Source organism: Copadichromis virginalis, linkage group LG5 (assembly GCF_057382275.1).
Source record: "Copadichromis virginalis isolate Kocher_CV1m ecotype Utaka linkage group LG5, C_Virginalis_male_GT1.1, whole genome shotgun sequence".
NCBI classification, from domain to species: domain Eukaryota; kingdom Metazoa; phylum Chordata; class Actinopteri; order Cichliformes; family Cichlidae; genus Copadichromis; species Copadichromis virginalis.
Genome location: NC_140622.1, coordinates 36,889,880 through 36,908,018, shown reverse-complemented (window position 1 = coordinate 36,908,018; position 18,139 = coordinate 36,889,880). Strand labels below are relative to the sequence as shown.

Genomic DNA, 18,139 nt, shown 5'->3' with positions numbered 1-18,139 from the left:
TTATATGTAAAACAAATAAAGGGATTTGCAAGGAACAATATAAAAATGTAGACAATGAATGAAAAAGATAACACATGGCTAAATGAGTGAAAGGATTGCAAGCACCGCTGCTGTTCTGTTTAATATTGCTCACAGGAGGCTTATTTTTTCATCCCTGCACATGTCTTAGTGTTGATAATCTGGGTGTTTGTTTTTTTCCGTGGTTTACTGTTTTCCATGACCACTGGAGGAAAATCACCATAACCATCATATTATCATTCACACTGATAAACAGAAATCAGCCATCCTCAAAGTATTCATTATCTGGGTTAGTAATCATCAGTGAAATGATGAGGGACAAGACGGTTAGGAATTTAAGGAGGATAGCATGCTTCTGGAGTCACCAGTCACTCTGTCAAACTAATAAAATAACACAATGTCATTTTCTGGCAATGATTTATTAATCATAACACACACACACACACAGGCACATGTGAAAAGCTGTAATGTGTAGTATGGCCTTGTCGCTCATTTAAATAGTTTATTAAGTGCTGGGTGATAGTGTGTCATTGGTTTTAGAGTTATATCTATAAAATAATGTACAGTATTATGTTTCCCCCTGAACTGGAGAAGTATTGTGAAATAAAAAGTACTTAAAATTATATTCATATTCAATAAAAACACTCATTCGCTCACATTAATAGTCCAACAAAAACCATGTTATAATATTGTTGATGATTAACAAAAGTACTGTTTTTGATCAGTTCTAAATAAAAAGACCAGCACTGAGAAAATCCCTCTTGATGTTTCAATTTTAAGCCAGTAGGCTCTATACCCACTGCTTTCACAACAAAGCGGAGCTAAATGAAAAACTTTGCACACTCGGTTGTTTGTAAAAGAGAGACAAGGACACGGGACAACGGATCTGAGGACACGAATTCTTCACAGCAGCCAGTCAGCAGCCTGAACAGAGCTGGTTAATTGAGGAGCCTGAAATAGAGACATTCTATTAGGGCTGGGAAGACACCATTCACCAGCAGCCTATCAGGAGAAACAATTCTCTGACTTTGCTCTCTGTATACCCTCAAGATACTGTGAGGGGAAAAAAGAGACAGTTATCGAATAGCACAGAAATGCTGCATAGTCATAGATAGGAAGCACACTTGTGCTTTTTCTGGTATGCCCTAAAACTTCAAGCCCTTTTCTCTTTCAGCATTAGATTCAAAGTTATAGCTTAAATCCCTGTGGCCAATAATCATGAGCAGGAGTGGATCACCAGAATGACCTCTTGACAGCCATTAATGGCACTGAAAATAATAAAAGTGCTTAATTACCCATTATTCTTATCCACAGCCACGGTGAATAGCTTGGTGTGTATTGGGTGATAAAGCCCCTTTTGGTCATTGTAATGTTGGCTTGCATCGTGAGAGCATTGCACTCTACTGGCAGCTATTATGTATTGCAGAATGGGCTCCAGCTTTCCTCTGAGACAGTTTTCAATCTTCAGCACAATGAATAACTCACCTGATTTTTGCACACGCCATCTGGAGAGCTACGCCTGATAACAACTACAAAAACAACAACAACACAGCTGTATCCCCTTTGCTATAGATTTAGAAAATCATAGACAATGTTGTCTCATTAATGAGATACAAAGAGCTATTAAAGTCTGTTTTTGAAATCACGCAAAAACACAGGGAATTTAATACCTCCAGTTTCTTCCGTCTGGGGAGCTTTAAATTCTCAAAGTTTGAAACTGGCTGTTATATTAGTTCGTCTACAGTCTGAAAACCCTTTGATTTCCCAAGTGACCTCAGCAACCCTGTGACATTTTTACCACTCTTTTCAGAAAGCACTTAGACTTACTGCAGACTCTTACAGTGACTGTGGCACCAGACAGCAGTCAATAATACTGAAATCCCACAAATCTACGAGTCTTTTGCTGGAATAACTAATATTCATGGACATATCTTAAAATTCTTAATGAGGTGATATGTGTGTGTGTGTGTGTGTGTGTGTGTGTGTGTGTGTGTGTGTGTGTGTTATATTTGTTATGTACTGTTTTAATGTGCACATCACACTAAGTTGATTTTTTTCTTTCTTTGTGTTTTTTTTTTGTGTGTGAAAATGACGTATTCATGCTGTCAGTTGCACAAAGTGACAACCTTTACACTTTTGCACCAAGTTTGATTTTTGAAATATTGTACTTGAGATTTTTCTGTTTATTCTACGTTTGATCCAACATAGCAGCTGTGATTCCAAATTAGATAAACAGCACAATCAAAATGATTCATGAAAATTCCCAATCCAACAATATTCATTATTGAACAATCAGGGGGGGAAATGCTTTATAATTAATTATTCATTTATAATGGCTGCTAGAGGGAATGTTGTTGGTTCTGTTTATTTGATGTGTTTACTTGTTTTACGCTGCAGGGCAGCGCATAATATTGTCTCTAGGAGGACAATAAGTTTCAGTCCAATTCACCAACCCACTATGCAGAATAGCCCCCTCTCGAGTGTGTTAAGTATACTGCACTATTAATATTTATTTGCGCTTTTATTTCGGGCTTGCAATAGAATGTCTTCTTTAGTCTACTGTGGTATTACAGTACTGAAATAAAGATATTCTGTATTTTTTGAAGGACATAACTATTATAAGCGGAACCACATCAATGTCCACGATTTACCTGGGGAAATATTACACGCTTATTTCGAGGAGAGGACAACAAAAACTCTACTACACAAAAGCGCGATATGCCAGAGATACAAAGTCACTTCGTGACTGTCTAAAAGTAAACCACGTGTAAAGACGTTCGCATGGTTGTAAGACACTCCAGAGTAAAGACAGAGGAGGAACTCGAGAAATACTAAACAAAGAAGTCCAACCAAAAACCAAGAAGTAGATCGTCACAGAATCTGCCCATTCCCGCATAATCTCGCCTCTCATTGGTCAGGACTCAGCGGCCGTTCACGCCAATTGGCGAGCTCGGCCGTCGTTCAGGACGCTTCTTGGCCGTCCAGGGTTCCGCTGCGACGGGATCAGAAGACGCAAATCAAGTGAAAGAAATCTTCTGACAGGAGAAAAGTTCATGCTGGAGTTCTCAAAGACCTCCGAGGGCCTCATGAAGGTAAGAAGTCACGCTGACAGCGTTTTCTGTGTTTGCGGTATGAAGTTGTACACGATAGTTTGCAGTTTTGCACCGAGACTTTTTGTCTAAAGAAGGGAAAAAAGAAAAAAAAAACCATAAAGCTTCAGCAGAGAGGGTACAGGCCGAGCCGTTTGACGTGTTTCCATTTGTGAAAAAAAAGTTTAAGACTAAATATTTTTCCTAAAAAAACAAAACAAAACAAACGACTTTTCAGCTCGTCATCATCATCTTGAGCTTCAGATGACCGACTGATCTTTGATAATGCTGCTCTCTGTTGCAGCGGCTCCAGTTATTAAACGACTCTTAAATCACAGAAGAGCATACGCCGGTCTTACAACACACAGCTGCTTAACTCGATGTAGTTCTTATTTTAAAACTATATCACCGCATGCAGGGAGGAAGCTAAGTGAGGAAGGAAGCTAAGTGGCCTGTGCAGAAATTAGGTTGGCTAACAAATCCAATTTAGTATCTAGACATGCTGCAGGAAATTCAGGAGACCTCTCGAGCTTTATTTCCCTCTAGCTGACCTCCATCTCACGTTAGTTTGTGTGGTTTCAGACTGCAAATAGGAATCTATGCGAAACTTTTATCTTTGACTAAGTATGAAATCATCTGTCAGATGAGGTTGAGTGGCTTTTGATCTGACTTCGTGTAGTTTCATGCAAAAAAAATTGCTGTCTGGCATACTTTGGATAGTGTCAGTATGACAACTGGGATTTGGAAGCTTAGAAATCCTTCTTGGATTTAAAAAAAAAAAGAAAAAAAGGGGGTATTTAAAGAACTTTGGCTGTACTAGGGTGAAAGAGGGTTTTTTCGCCCTATATACTACATACAAAAACACAAGAAGATACAAAACAAAGGCCTCTTTGCTCCAATGTTTGTTTGCAGCGAAAGTAACTGTGTGTTTTAACGAGTTTACAGTGTTGCAGACGAGGCACATGGCTATCCTGGCTTAAAACAACCACGGATAAAAAGATTATGGACACAGGGCTTTCGTCATCGGAAGTAGAGCAAGGAGAACTTGTGGGAATATTTGCATTTCCCATGCTACCACCCTTTGTTTGTATACACTAATAATTGCCAACTGTAGCTCAGGGGGATTAGGCAGAACAATTTTAAAATGTTGAGGGTCTAGAAAAGTACAGTGGCACATGCAGGCTCCTGTTGGTCCAGACTCTTCTCATAACACAGTGCACACACTTCTCACAGTGATTATGGTGGCCTGTGAAATTAGCAAGCGGGCCTGTAAACCAAAACCGAGGGAGATGTGTGTGCTGTAGTTTAATTAGCTTTTTACCCATGTGGTTAGGCCACAGGCCATGAGTTCTTCTAACGGCACAACTAAAACACTGTGCCTTCTTTGTGCGAGGACGCTGCTGCAGACGGTAAATGCAGTTCAGCAGGGTCATTTCGTTTCAATTTCTGCATACTTGTTCTCCTGTTAGGCGTCGTGTAAATGCTAAGGTTTCAAGAATGCTATTCATCTTCAGGCTTCTGTGCAACTTGCGCTGTAGAAGACTGGGAAATATTGTGGCTTTTTCCCCCCTTTTTTAAGATATCTCGTGATGACTTTGTGATGTGGGATGGTGTGGTGACCACAAACTGCTCAGATCAGAGTGAATGCTTGTTCAGGTGTTGATTACAGTCTGGTGACAGCAAAGAGTGAGATTTTTTTAGATGCTTCAGCCACTTAACAGAAAGAATATTTCAGTTATTCAAGCTTGAGCGTGCATGACTGTTATTAGGTAGTCAGTTGGTGGAGTGTTCATCCATCCCAGACGTCCCTCGTGATGATTCTGGTCTATAAAGGATCGTCAGTGCAGTGCCATCAACAGCTTTGATCTCATTTCAAAGAGAGGCCTGCTTGCATTCACTTGGGCAGAGCGTGGTTGGATGTTTGAGATGTGGACACCGCAGGGCTTGTCAGCAGTACCAACACAGCTGTGAGAACAGAGACACTACAAAGAGACCACATAACTTTAACAACAAAAAAATAACCAACTGCCATAATGTCGAATTATGATGGGAACACACAGCTGGGAAACAAAGTGATGTGAAAGTTAAGTTACTCTGAGATTATCTGGTCTCTATCTACGGTCTCTTATTTGAGATCCGTGTGCTCTGATCAACACGTCCATGTTAGTGAGCAACCTTAGAAACACAGAAATTGCGCCGTTGCTAAATATTTATTGCATTTTACTAGAGAAAGTCACTGTACCTTTAAGCTATATCCAAACTAATGATCGGGTTTCCTCAAATATAAGACCGAAAAGATTTTGTATATGTTTTGCACACTAAGTCTGCTTTGTAAAATGACCCTATCCCAATATAATCACCACTAATCCACAGAAAGCTCATAAATCAGTGGGTTAGATCAGATGGCTGTCTGGATCTCTGATTTTGGGAGAATTGGAAAACATTAAGCTTTATTTGACAATGAAATGAAAGACCGAGTAACTGCAGTATTGTTATGGGAAAAAAGCAAGATTAATACTTTCCATGTGATTTTTCTTCAGTAGTAGAGTAATAATTACGCAATGTATAAATCACAATGAGCAAAAAAACAGGCTTTCTCTTTTTATGTCTTGCCTTTACAGTCCAAACTGAACATGGAGAGTCTGAGCAAGCCAGAGTTGTTGATGCTTTTCAGCATCCTGGAGGGAGAGCTGGAGGCCCGGGATCTTGTCATTGAAGCCCTAAAGGTACCCGTCATCAGAGCTGGGAACGTTGTCGTGTTATTATAAATTCTCTGCGCAAAATGTCTTTTTAATGTAAAACATTCACACCCGAGGCTGAAAAGTGGCTATTCAACGCTCGTGGTTTTGGCAGTAAATCAGTGTTCAGAATGAATTCAGCAATGACAGGCTTTCACAGCAGCAATTAATTTATCCATAGAAATATCTCAAATAACTCCTGCATGCAGCCATCGCTGTTCATTTATACTGTCTGCTTAAAGGGTCATTTTGGTTTTATTTCTAACCGGTGTATTTATCCATTCATCTGGATATTATGGATCTTGGATCATGCTAAGTTTTCACTTTTGACCTTGGTGTAGAGACGTGGAAACATGAGGAGTAGCACGTATATTACCACAGCGTTCATGCATTAGAAATCTTCATCCAGAATAATGTTATAACTATAAACCCATTATAATAACCACTGTTCAAGGCTCTAGATATTAATCTGTTGATGCGTAGTTGGGGTGTGACTCATTTCCATTTCCCCGTCTTTGTTTGTTATTTAGAAAAACTACTACTAAAATCTTTCTACTACAGACAGGAGGACTTGATCCAAATTAGGTTGTCACAAAAAATGTGAGTGCATTTTTAGTTCAGTCTTTACCTGAACGATCTTTAAACATTAACGCTTTCATCAGATTAGCAAAAGCTGATTAGCATGAGCAAGTACTTCAAGTACAATTAAATAATGAACTGATATAATGAGCTGGCTCTGCAGTGAGTCTCTTATCCTACAAATGAACTCCAAGTAAAACTTCACTAATTTATTCTCATGCTTGTCTGTGCAGACCCCTAAAAGTCAAAATCAGAATCTTAAAGTGGAGTGACGTTAATGGGGAGCCATTGCAAATGAACTACCAATGATGTGATATGCTAATACTTAGAAGACGTAATCATGATGTCCTGCATAACCTGCAGACGTTCCAGGGAAGCTTTGTTAAGACAAGTGAGCAATGAATTGCACTAATCCAGATGTTATGAAATATAAGCATGAATAACAATTTCCAGTTCAGAGCATGACACAATGGAACTCAACTTGGCAATATTTCTTAAGCGATAAAACTAAGAGCAAAACAGAAATGAATGCGAGAATTCCAGAGTGAAAAAGGAGTCAAAAGTTACCCCACGGTTCCTAAATGAAAATTCAGCGATAGTGACAAGGAAATCTAGAGTTTCCATTACTTTAGACACATTCTGTCCAGCGCACAATCAAGAACTTCTGTTCTTTCTTCATTAAGTTGGAGAAAATTGTCATCAGCCATCCAACTTTTAATAGAATTCTAAGTACATATGCAAGATCATAACATTAGATATATCTTATGCCTTAAAAGAGTTAAACAGCAGAATGTCATCTGTGTAGAAGTGATAAGAAATATCCTTAAAAGTGATCAAAATGTGGTGAAGAGGGAGGAGATGTAACAGAAAAAGGAAAGATCAGGACTTTGTGGTACGCTGTAGGCAGGATGAATGGAAGAGAATCTGACCTTAGAAGTGGCCTCTGAAAAGGATGGTAAAGACAGATAGCAAGAGAAGCACTCCAAAGCATGCCCTGATATATCCATCCAGTATCTCAGCCTATCTTTATTTATCAGCAAATCATCTTTCAAAAGAGGAGAGAGGGATTTGTCCATTAGTTAATGTACATAAGTGGTAGCCCAAGTAAAGAGTTATATGTAGCCTACAAAACATTTCTCCTTGCATGTCATCTAGATTTTTAGTAGCATACAGTTTGCTGTACAAGGCTATTTTCTGTGACCGTTAAGCTAAACCTTCTGAGTTTGCCTAATCTGAGAACTACTCTCTGTGTCTGAGAGAATGGACTAAATCTTTCCGGGCATTGTTTACGTATACCATACACTGGAGTGAATAGATGAACCAGTGAACAGTGCACATGCACTCACTTTGAACTTGCTGTTGCAGAGTTTAGACTGTCAGTTTGACGCAGAGCCACCAGCTCGGACGTTAAAATGCCTTAGGCTGGCCAATCCTTTCAATTAAAGGATTGGCAGGCTATTTTCCCCATTCTGTGTCCTTTTGCTGTACCAGCAGGCTCACATGCTTTCTCATGCTTTCTGTAAATTTTTATGTTATATTAAGGATCTATTGTATTTTATTTAGATATATTTTTTAAATATAATAATAAGTGTTGTTTTTGACGCAAAATCACAAATGCATGATAAATAGCGGTTAAGCAACTTCATGATGCAACATTTCTGCAAAAGATGGCTTTGCCTTTTTCAAATTTTTTAATGCTTTGCATACTTCATTCCTGCCAGTAATGTTTGCGTCTTACAGCCCTTACGCACTTGGAATTCTAGTCATTTTCGTGTTGTAAAATGTGCCATTGAAAGAACAAACTTGAGAGGAGGCAGCTTGTGGAACACTGCTGAATGTTCATGTGTTGTGTCTAGACCACATTCCTACATCTCCTCAGGGATCTGGCCATCTAAGGCAAGAAGAGTTACAGCACACTGGGTGCCTGATGACTCACTGTGAGCATGAGTAGGAGTGAACAAATAAACATTGGCCTTAACTGGAGGGAGCTTGAAGTGAATATGGCTATGCTGCCCTCATCTACACAAATTCTTAACCCATTCATCCCTTCAGTTGGACCAGTCTGACAGTTTTATGGTACTTTAATAATTATGCGATCACTAAGTTATGGGTAAAAAAAATTTGTTTTTTCAAGGAAAAAAATCAGTATTAGTCACACAGCCTTTAATTCCAGTCATATGCAGTTAGGATTTTTAATCATCCAGCGCTGCAGGGTTCTAGTTTTTCTAAATGAGTTTGCTAAAGTGAAAACACAAGTTCATACCTTTCTTTTGTTCTGCTCTTGAAACATGGCACCTTGGGTCTTGTCCTAACATGAAAAGCGGATTGTTATCAGAGAAATAGCACCCCCATAACCAGATCTTCCATTGTTGTTGCATGGATTTATGAATGGCAGTTTGTCTGTTAGATAAATGTTGTAACTGCCGTTGAAGGGACTGTCATAAACAACAAAAAAACACCCAAAAGTTATGTGCAAAGTTCTCAGGCATTTAATTCTCTCATTTTATCTACATAAACGAGGTTGACATTTTGGGCTTTTGCTTGTCCACTGTGGATAGATTGCAACAAAATGTGATTCCCCATAAAAATTGAGTTTGAGTTTGTCTAATATTTGTACTTTATAAGAGTAACTTGTATCCATTGCTCGTTGCAGATATTAGCAAGTCTGCCAGCAGTAATTGGAGAAGTAAGGCCACTCATGTTGGTTTTATCTGATGTGTCAGTGCCACACTGTCACCGTCATGTGAGAGGTGTTTAGCTTTAACACAATTTTCCATAGTAATAAAACAGACGCAGATAAACTGTATCACATGCGTGATAAACTCTTCACATATTTGCTTTTAAAAGTATAAAAACTGTCAAGTTTCATCTGTTGTCTACTTTCTCTGTGTTTTTTCCAAATCTTTTATCAGTGATTTTCTACAGGACATTGTATTGTATGGCAAGTACAGGATGTGAGGTTAATGGCGTGTTTCTTCTGTGGTACTCTATATTTAATTATGCAGAACTATCAGTGGCATTCTAACTATCTGCTGCATTTTTCCCCTTGTGACTCACTTTTGCAGCTGCTCACACTGTGGCTTTCAAAAGGAAGTGAGTCTCTGGCAACGCTTATATTTGGCACACAAAACCCTGCAGTGATCCAGTAGTCCCTTTGGTTTGGGAAAGGAATATGAGTCTTTATGTTCAAAAGGGACTCGGATATGGAAATTAGCCTTTAATTAACTGTCAGGTTCACATGGCGTGGCAGACAAGAGCTTCCAAATGAAGCTACTTCAAAATCTTACCTTGTGCTGTGTTTAGGTGCTGAAATAGGAAAGAGCACTTTTGTTTGTTGGGCTGCGATGCATCAGCTGATTAGATTCGCTATCAGATAACATAACATATTTTGCACTTCAGTGATGGATAGTGGTTTTAGATAGCCTTTTCCTTACCATAGAATGCTAATGACATGCATTAACAACATCTGACATACAGTATACAGGATTCCAGGGTGGAAAGTTATTCATAACTTTTTATTTTATCAATCTTGTCACTAACACTGCATAGCAGAAAGACTTGAGGCATATGTCAGCAAAAGATAAGCTGGATTTGAACCAACGTAGCCATGGCAAAAAGACAGCTTCCCAAGAAAAAGCACCCACAGGTTGCCAGGAACTGTTGCCAACTGACAAAGGCGTAAATAATGAAACTAGACTGTGATGCATAACAACCATGCCCTGAGTGTTTATGGGTGTTGTACATGTACTGTATGATGCGATGAATACTGTGGTAGGTGTGGGCGCTAAGTATGAAGTAGCATGAGGAATTGGGTTTTTTTCCCTTTACAGAGAAGCGATGCAGAGGAAAACAAACTCTCTCTGTGCTGAGGAAGTACACATCTGTCTGTGCACTGAAGGGCTGTGGAGGGAGAGAGAGAAGCACAGTCTGTGTTTATGAGTAAACATTTGTGTAACGAGGGGGTGCTGAGAATTTATCAAAAAAAAAAAATCCTGACAATTTAAAGGCCCGTTATCCACGTATATTAAAGTGTAAACAGTGCAGGCTGAATAATTAGACATAAACAAGGAAAGAAATGAAAACTTTTTTTTAGTTATGTATATGTTTCTAAGTAGCTTTCTCCTCTGTAAGGAATGACTTATAAATCTAGTCTTATTTTCCCTTTAAGTGTCATTTTATATGACTGACTTAGGCAAGAATGGAAACTCCCATATAAGGTTTTTTTAGTCTTGGCCTGTAAAGTGACACATCAGAGCAGACAGTCACTGACGGGAACAGGAGTGGGCTGTGGGCCAGCTCTGCAGACAGATTTCGCTTTTCAGACTTCTCTTTAAAATTAGGTGATGTATGTTATTTTTAGCCCCAGTATAAACATTATTTGCTCCCTATAATATAGTCGGTACAAGAACAACAGAGTAGATGTCCTGCATAGCACAAAAGTCTGCTTCTGAGTTCCTGAATGGTGATTGGGCTTTCGATAGTGCCCACATTTGAGAGGCATTTTTGAATTCTCTCGGGCAACCCGTGTTTTCCTGTTTCACCCTCCATTCTGTTTGATCCGCCTTCACACCGTCCTCAGCGGACTAGATCAAATAACAGCTGCGAAGCCTCGCAGCCTTGTCCTGCTCGCTTTGTGCCAAATGAGCCAACATTGAGGATTGAGAAAACGATAGCCGTAAAGCTTCTGATCTCTCGTGAAATTATGTTTGAACTTTGATTTTCTGTCTAAAGCCATTGGTGAACACTCCCGGTGTTTTTCTGGAAACAACTAAGTGAACTTGAAGAACTTCCTAAAAGCAGTTAGAGTTTGATCTGACACTGTCATTTTAGTTCTATAGAATTGAGTACAGCATTATAAAGGATCTTGGTGTTTTTCAGCTCACGTTTTCTCCCCGCTCGATTAACAAATGTCTATTTTGTTTTGTGAAATTTCATTTATGGCAGAATCTCTCCACAACTACTAATGGCTAATGGCACTTTTGTATCAATTATATTCTGCCCGAGGAAGCTTATGATGTGCTCATGCAATAGTCAATTTATTAAGCTCGGTAGTTATCCACCATGATGGCTAATCTGTCAGCCACAGTGGGCTTTTTATACCACGGGACTCCTTAATAAATGCTGCCAGTGAACTGCAGCAAGATGCAAAGATTTTAATTACTTATTTTGCTTTTCTTACAGGCTTTGTAAAAGAATGGATGACTATTGCTCTGCAGGCCTTTCCACACTTTGACAACACTTTAAACCTTTCAAGTAATCTTGGTATCAGTCTTCAGGAGCTCTGTCCTCACCCTGCCAGAGCTGATACCGCTTTCTTTAATCTCTTCATCCTCTTTTGTTGAAACCTCACTAAGACACTGCTGGCTCTGCTACAGCCCTCCTCTCCCGCTCTCTCTTTTTCACTTACTTTCTCTCTCTACCTCCCTCTGCAGTACCTCTTCAGGGCAGGCCTAAAGACATCTTCTAAACCTGAAATGTGTGGCTGCTATTGTTCCTCCTTTGTCATGAGTTAAACAGAACAGGTCTCCCTTGGCCGAGGCCCAGTCTGGTGCAGCTGTCCTGCTAAAGATAGACCGACACGCGGACCATCTGTTGCTCTTTTTCCTGTTAGCGTTTTTTCTTATTTTGTTTTTTAAACATCTCCTTCTCCATCTCTCTTTTTCTCTCTTCCCCTAAGTACTGCTTCTTTACATCTTTACCATCAGTATTAGAAATGATAATCATGGTGTGCTGAAAACGGCGTTTGATTTCCTCTTTTCATGGAAGGGAAGAGATAGCAGCATGTGTTAATGTCATAGCTGCCAGAGATTAAAGCTATTAAATCATTTCATAATCACACTCTGTGCTGTGGATTGATACTGTCTGCTTAAATTAATTGAGATATCTTTTTTACCGACCAAGAGAAACATTATATACTACAGTGGAATTCTGTTCATGAGATTGTTCTTTAGTACGGAGGCATTTTGACGCAACCAGGTAAAATGCACGAAGATTAATATTCATTCAATTTTGCAAGTATTTATTCATAAACAGAACTATTTTGACGTGATGATGGTACTAGATGAACATCAACCCCATGGTGGGTCTATTGGAGAACTTAAGAAACCGTTCATGAACACAAGAGATGTCAGCTGATAAAATTGGCTATCATTTAGGGCTGTGCGATATGACCAAAATCTCATATCCCGATATAAGAATTCTATCGTCGATAACTATATAAATCACAAAAATGTAACATTTTCTTTAAATTATGTGAATCTCGGGCAGCTCGACTTGCGGGAAGTGTTTCCAGCTGCGCGTCATGTAGCTGGAGTCGAGTGTTTTAACCGATGCATGAAACGATACATTTTTAGGCATAAGTTGTAAAGGCCGCCGTTTTCTTTGTGAGTATTTATTACACGGCGTGCTGCGGGGAAAAGCCTGTTCTAACGTTTGAGTCTAAGGTTTATTTTTTAGCACCTGGTGGCTCTTTTCTTTTTTACTTCTCATCCGTAAATAATCTGCTCTTTCATGTGATTCAGTTTATTTTGAAAAGTCTCAACAGGATCTTGAGCTTTATTGTGAAAGGTTTATGTGGAACATAAACAAGCGCACACGCGATGCTTTTACCGTCGTTGTTGCTAACCACAACACATAAAAACAGGCACTTGTCCATCTGTAGTGTGGTTATATTAAATATAAGAGAAAGAGAGAACTTTAAGAAATTAATATAGCCACTACAGTGACCATCAAAACGATGAAAAAATATTGCCGTTAAGTTTATTGTGTGACACCACGAAACAAACGATAGCGTAAAATGAACCATACACGTTTTTATATCGTCATTGGATATATATCGTTATATGAACAGCCCTACTGTCATACATATTCTGGTGTTGGCATATGTGTCATCCAGTATCATATAGCCTAATGCAGAAGTAGTGCTCAGGGTCAAGTGAATATCTTACGATACAGCGGTGCAGAGTCAGATATTATCTTCACAGTAGGTTAATGACTCTTGTTAAATACATGCCTGGACAGTTAAAGAATAACTTATAAAGAATAATCTATACTCTGTACGTCCTGTGTGCATATCAAGTTCAGGTTTTATTGATCACTTCAAAAGACCTGTTGCCACTAGTGTTTCAATCTTTTCTCCCTGCTTCTCTTCCTTAAAAATGGTTTCTTGACAGCCACCTTTCCTTTGAGACTTTTCTGATGAGATTTCGGCGAACAATAGATGGATCAACTTAAAGGCCAGATGCGTCTCTTAGATTATGTGTCAGGTCTCTTGTCTTTTTTTTCTTCCTCCAAATGTCTTAAGGACATGACTTTCAGATATTTGGTGTAGATAGTTTTTTAGGCCTGTTGCTTCTTTCTTTGTCATCCAATCGTTCAGTCTCCACAAATCTTTAAAGGAAACACTGCACGAAAACCCGAGATATGCTACATTTTCTGATAATGGCGCTTTGGTTAATATCGTTAATATTGTTGGCACAAAAACACAGTTTTATGCCTGTAAAACTGTTATCTTTGGCATTTTTTGCACATTCATTTAAAGTGGTGGTAACAAATGTTTGTGTTTTTGTGACAGTCTGCTAATAACGGAGGGCCTAAAGATACAATTTAAAATTCGTTCTTTGTTAATTTGTCTGTTATGCATACATGGAGCACTGGCTCATTACTTCAGTTAGGTTCCCTTGGAATGATTCATAGGTTAATTCAATTCAATTTTATTTATATAGCACCAAATCACAACAAAAGTTGCCTCAAGGTGCTTCATAGATACAGAGAAAAACCCAACAATCATATGACCCCCTATGAGCAAGCACTTTGGCAACAGTGGGAAGGAAAAACTCCCTTTTAAAAGGAAGAAACCTCCAGCAGGACCAGGCTCAGGGAGGGGCGGGGCCATCTGCTGCGACCGGTTGGGGTGAGAGAAGGAAGACAGGATAAAAGACATGCTGTGGAAGAGAGACAGGGATTAATAACAGATATGATTCAATGCAGAGAGGTCTATTAATACATAGTGAGTGAGAAAGGTGACTGGAAAGGAAAAACTCAATGCATCATGGGAATCCCCCGGCAGCCTACGTCTATTGCAGCATAACTAAGGGAGGATTCAGGGTCACCTGGTCCAGCCCTAACTATATGCTTTAGCAAAAAGGAAAGTTTTAAGCCTAATCTTAAAAGTAGAGATAGTGTCTGTCTCCTGAATCCAAACTGGAAGCTGGTTCCACAGAAGAGGGGCCTGAAAACTGAAGGCTCTGCCTCCCATTCTACTTTTAAATACTCTAGGAACAACAACATGTACCAAGTTTCGTTGCCCTCCATTCTAAAAAGGCAATAATAGCTAAGATTCTGATCAGTCTGAGAAGCCAGAAAACTGATACAGTTGCTACAGCCCAGTTACAAACATTGTGTGGAAAAAGGCTGACTCCTCTCTCTCTCTCTCTCCGCCCCCCCTGCAGGCACAGCGTAAAGAGCTATTCATTCAGGAGCGCTATGGAAGGTACAACCTCAGTGACCCCTTCCAGGCTTTGCAGAGAGACAGTGAGGCTGTGGGGGGCCAGGACAAAGAGGCTGGCTGTTCTTCCTCCACCTCCAACCCTCTAGTGGTCCTCAAACTGGTGGTGAGCCACTGCAGGAGAATGCAGGAGAAGATGCTGGCCCAGCTGGCTGCAGCTGAGAGCAGGCACAGAAGGGTGGGTGGACGTGTCGTCCTTAATCAGAAGCGCTGGTAATGAGATGATTTGGAGGGGAAAAAAAGTTAAAAGTAATCCTCAGCGTTTGAGAAAGAAAACATAAATGAGGCAGTAGCCAGTGAAGTGCTGGCTTGTAATGCATTGTGAATAAAGAGGGTTTTTAAAATAGCTTTTTATGAGTTTTTGTGACTTTTCATAATGCAAATATTCAGTCAAATGATTTATATTTATATTATTTATTATATTTACTGTTGTTTATTATTTATTTATAACTAAAAAAGTTGCATATTCAAAAGATTTTATTTTTCTGTAAAATACCGCGTATGCAGTACCTCCAAAGCCCACCAGGCCAGGAGGCCGCTGCCCCATTTAACTTGTTTAACTGTTTTAGAGATAATCAGTATTAATGTTATTTTTTAGCAGGCCAAACTCAGATTTTGTCTCCCTGCTGTGTTTCCTTCAGGTCATTGCAGACCTGGAGGAGGAAAAGAGGAAGCATGCAGAGGATACAGCGGAGGGAGATGATGTCACTTATATCCTGGAAAAGGAGAGGGAGCGCTTACAACAACAGGTGCCTTCTCACTGATGACTCATCAAATATTTGTCCAAAATGTGCTAAATCAGTAATTTTCAGATGTTTAAGCAGCCATAGTGTGTTTATGAAAATCAGTGTATTTTCAGATTTTTTTTTTTTAATTTTTTTTTTCTTCTTTGTGTTGCTAGCTGGAATTTGAGAGGAGTCAGGTCCGCCGGCTGGAGAAAGAACAGCGGCGCATTACTGACCAGTTAGAGGACGAGCGGGCTCAGCACAAACAGCTCTCCTGTGCTTTGGCCAAAGAGTGCAAGTGGGCCAGTGCCAGAGCTCTGGAGGAGGGACACCGACTGAGCGAACTGAGCCGTAAACTCGAAAAGGTATAAAAACATTTGGAACCCCATCATTGCCTAGCACCTGTATGTGCTTAGGCATATTCGATTTTTGATTTTCTTTTTCTGATGTAGGAAAAAGAGACTTGTCAGTCTCTTAGAAAAGAACTGGAGGATGAGAAGACAAAAGCTCTGAGGATGGAGGCGAGAGTGGAGGAGCAGCTGGCTGAGTTTGACACAGACCGTGAACAGCTCCGCTCACGACTGAAGAAGGAGGAAGCTCACTGTTGTCAGCTACAGCATCAGGTTTGCACAGTCATCACTATGGAGGATGCACATTTGGCAAAATTTCTAATTTCATATAAACTTACTCCAGCAGGGGAATCTTAGTGCAGAGTCACATTTCTGCATATCTTTTTATTTTTCTTGTAATCAGGTAGAAGAGCTCAAGAGGAAGCTGGAGGAAGTGAACACAATGAAGGAAACTAGAGGAGCCATTACAGCTCCAACTGAGCCAGGAGAAAAGGAGTGGGCCACAAACGTTCCTCCGGGAAAGTCATTAGTAGACTCTGTTAAGGTTGAGAACATAGAGGAGGACAGAAACAAGCCACCTTCACAGGCAAACGGTCATCATTGTCCAGCAGAGACTAACGGGCATCATGACCCACAGAATGGAAATGAAAATCCTCCAATTCAGACCCAAACATCGTTCTCTCCCTCCACTGCTGTTTCTCCAACTCTTCCTTGTTCCTCCCCCTGCGCCTCACCCGTTCTTGCCAAACGGCCACCAACCAGCCCAAATCAAGAAAGCTTTCAGTCTCCCTACCAAGCCGGGATCAATCAACGTTTCCATGCTGCTCGCCACAAGTTTCAGGGTACCCCTGACCCAGAGCCGCAGTCCCAGGCTGTGCAGCCTGCTCTTCCTCTCTTGCCGAAGGACCCCTCTCCTGCGGCCGTCACCTCGTCGCCAGAGGCCAACCCGGTCAAGCAGATTGCCCGCAGCACAGTTACTCAAGTCCTGTCACGTTTCACCACCGCCCAGCAAAGTGCTACGGCGAAGCTCGCCACATCGAACAACTCACCCTTTGGTACAGACTACCGCAGCCTGGCAGCACCTTTGTCTCCAATCATTGGAAGGGCTGCAGGGATGGTTCCCCAAGGAATAAAATCGCCCACCATTCCCAGGGCAGAGCGGGGCAACCCTCCACCAATCCCTCCTAAGAAGCCTGGTCTAGCCCAGGCCCCTTCTTCTCCAGCTGCAGTGCCCAGGTCTCCCAGCCATTTCTCTGATAGTCCCCTCGCAGGAAGCTGTGGCCTCACCTCCAGCCAGGAAGGAGTTAAAGAACTGGACATGGTGGTTTCATCTAATTAACCGATCTGCTTGTGGCAACATTCACATTTCATAATAAGATATAGGTTTGTATATAACCAGAGTTTTATCATTTCCTTTTTTTAAACAAATGACCCCTCAAACACTGTTATGCTGTTTGTATTTATTAGATTTATTTGAAATACGTGCGAGGGCACTATTGTAGGAAGTAGATGAAGAGCTGGTAGTAATGAACAATTACAGCTGAGGTTAAGTTTCATAAGGTGCATATTATGTTGTTACGATGTATAATTTTTTAATAGTGTCTTTCCATTTATTTTGTCTCAAGTATGTCGCTTTTTATTGTAAGAATAATCATCAGTAACTTAACCTTTGACCAGTGTAGGCTACAGAGTCGTTTTAGTTTGCACTAGTGTTCTTTTTTTTTTTTTAATTAAAAACCCAGTAGTCCTTACTTATTACTGCATCTTATTTTAACACAACAAATAATCTGATTAGTGCCGTAATGTCATGTCATGTTTTGTTGTCTATTAATTTAATGATGTAGTTACAATAACTATGTAGACTCTGATGGTTATATGCAGGTGCTGTTGTAAAAACTGTTCTGATCATCATGTCTTTGTCCTTTATAACAAATCACTATAAGAAAAAAATGTAGCCAATCATAGCTTTGATTAATATCGCATCCTGCCATGCTGGGTATTCCTCTGTTTTTAATTATATTTTTTACAGTACTTTTTTGTTAGGCTGGAAAGTGGTATCTTTAATAAATATATCCTAAATTTTGTCATGCACTCATCTGTTTATTAGCCCTCCTACAGGAATTATAGTGTTTTA

The 18,139-nt window shown here is 40.0% G+C and overlaps 1 protein-coding gene across 1 annotated transcript; it reads left to right on the top strand.

The window, feature by feature from the left end:
* The first annotated feature begins 3,005 nt into the window (after positions 1 to 3,005).
* On the top strand, positions 3,006 to 18,088 carry LOC146710259 (CTTNBP2 N-terminal-like protein). The gene is made up of 7 exons (XM_085457622.1): positions 3,006 to 3,110; positions 5,729 to 5,833; positions 14,875 to 15,108; positions 15,572 to 15,679; positions 15,832 to 16,020; positions 16,108 to 16,278; positions 16,409 to 18,088. The coding sequence occupies exons 1-7, from the start codon at positions 3,072 to 3,074 to the stop codon at positions 17,342 to 17,344; spliced, it is 1,782 nt and encodes a 593-aa protein (XP_085313748.1). The 5' UTR covers positions 3,006 to 3,071; the 3' UTR covers positions 17,345 to 18,088.
* The last annotated feature ends 51 nt before the right edge of the window (positions 18,089 to 18,139 follow it).

What these genes read in the sequence shown, in the direction of transcription:
- LOC146710259 (XM_085457622.1), top strand. Translation starts at nt 3,072, where the DNA reads ATGCTGGAGTTCTCAAAGACCTCCGAGGGCCTCATGAAG. An exon ending in CTGAGAGCAGGCACAGAAGG is followed by an intron (nt 15,109 to 15,571) that starts GTGGGTGGACGT and finishes TGTTTCCTTCAG; the next exon opens with GTCATTGCAGACCTGGAGGA. An exon ending in TGAGCCGTAAACTCGAAAAG is followed by an intron (nt 16,021 to 16,107) that starts GTATAAAAACAT and finishes TTTCTGATGTAG; the next exon opens with GAAAAAGAGACTTGTCAGTC.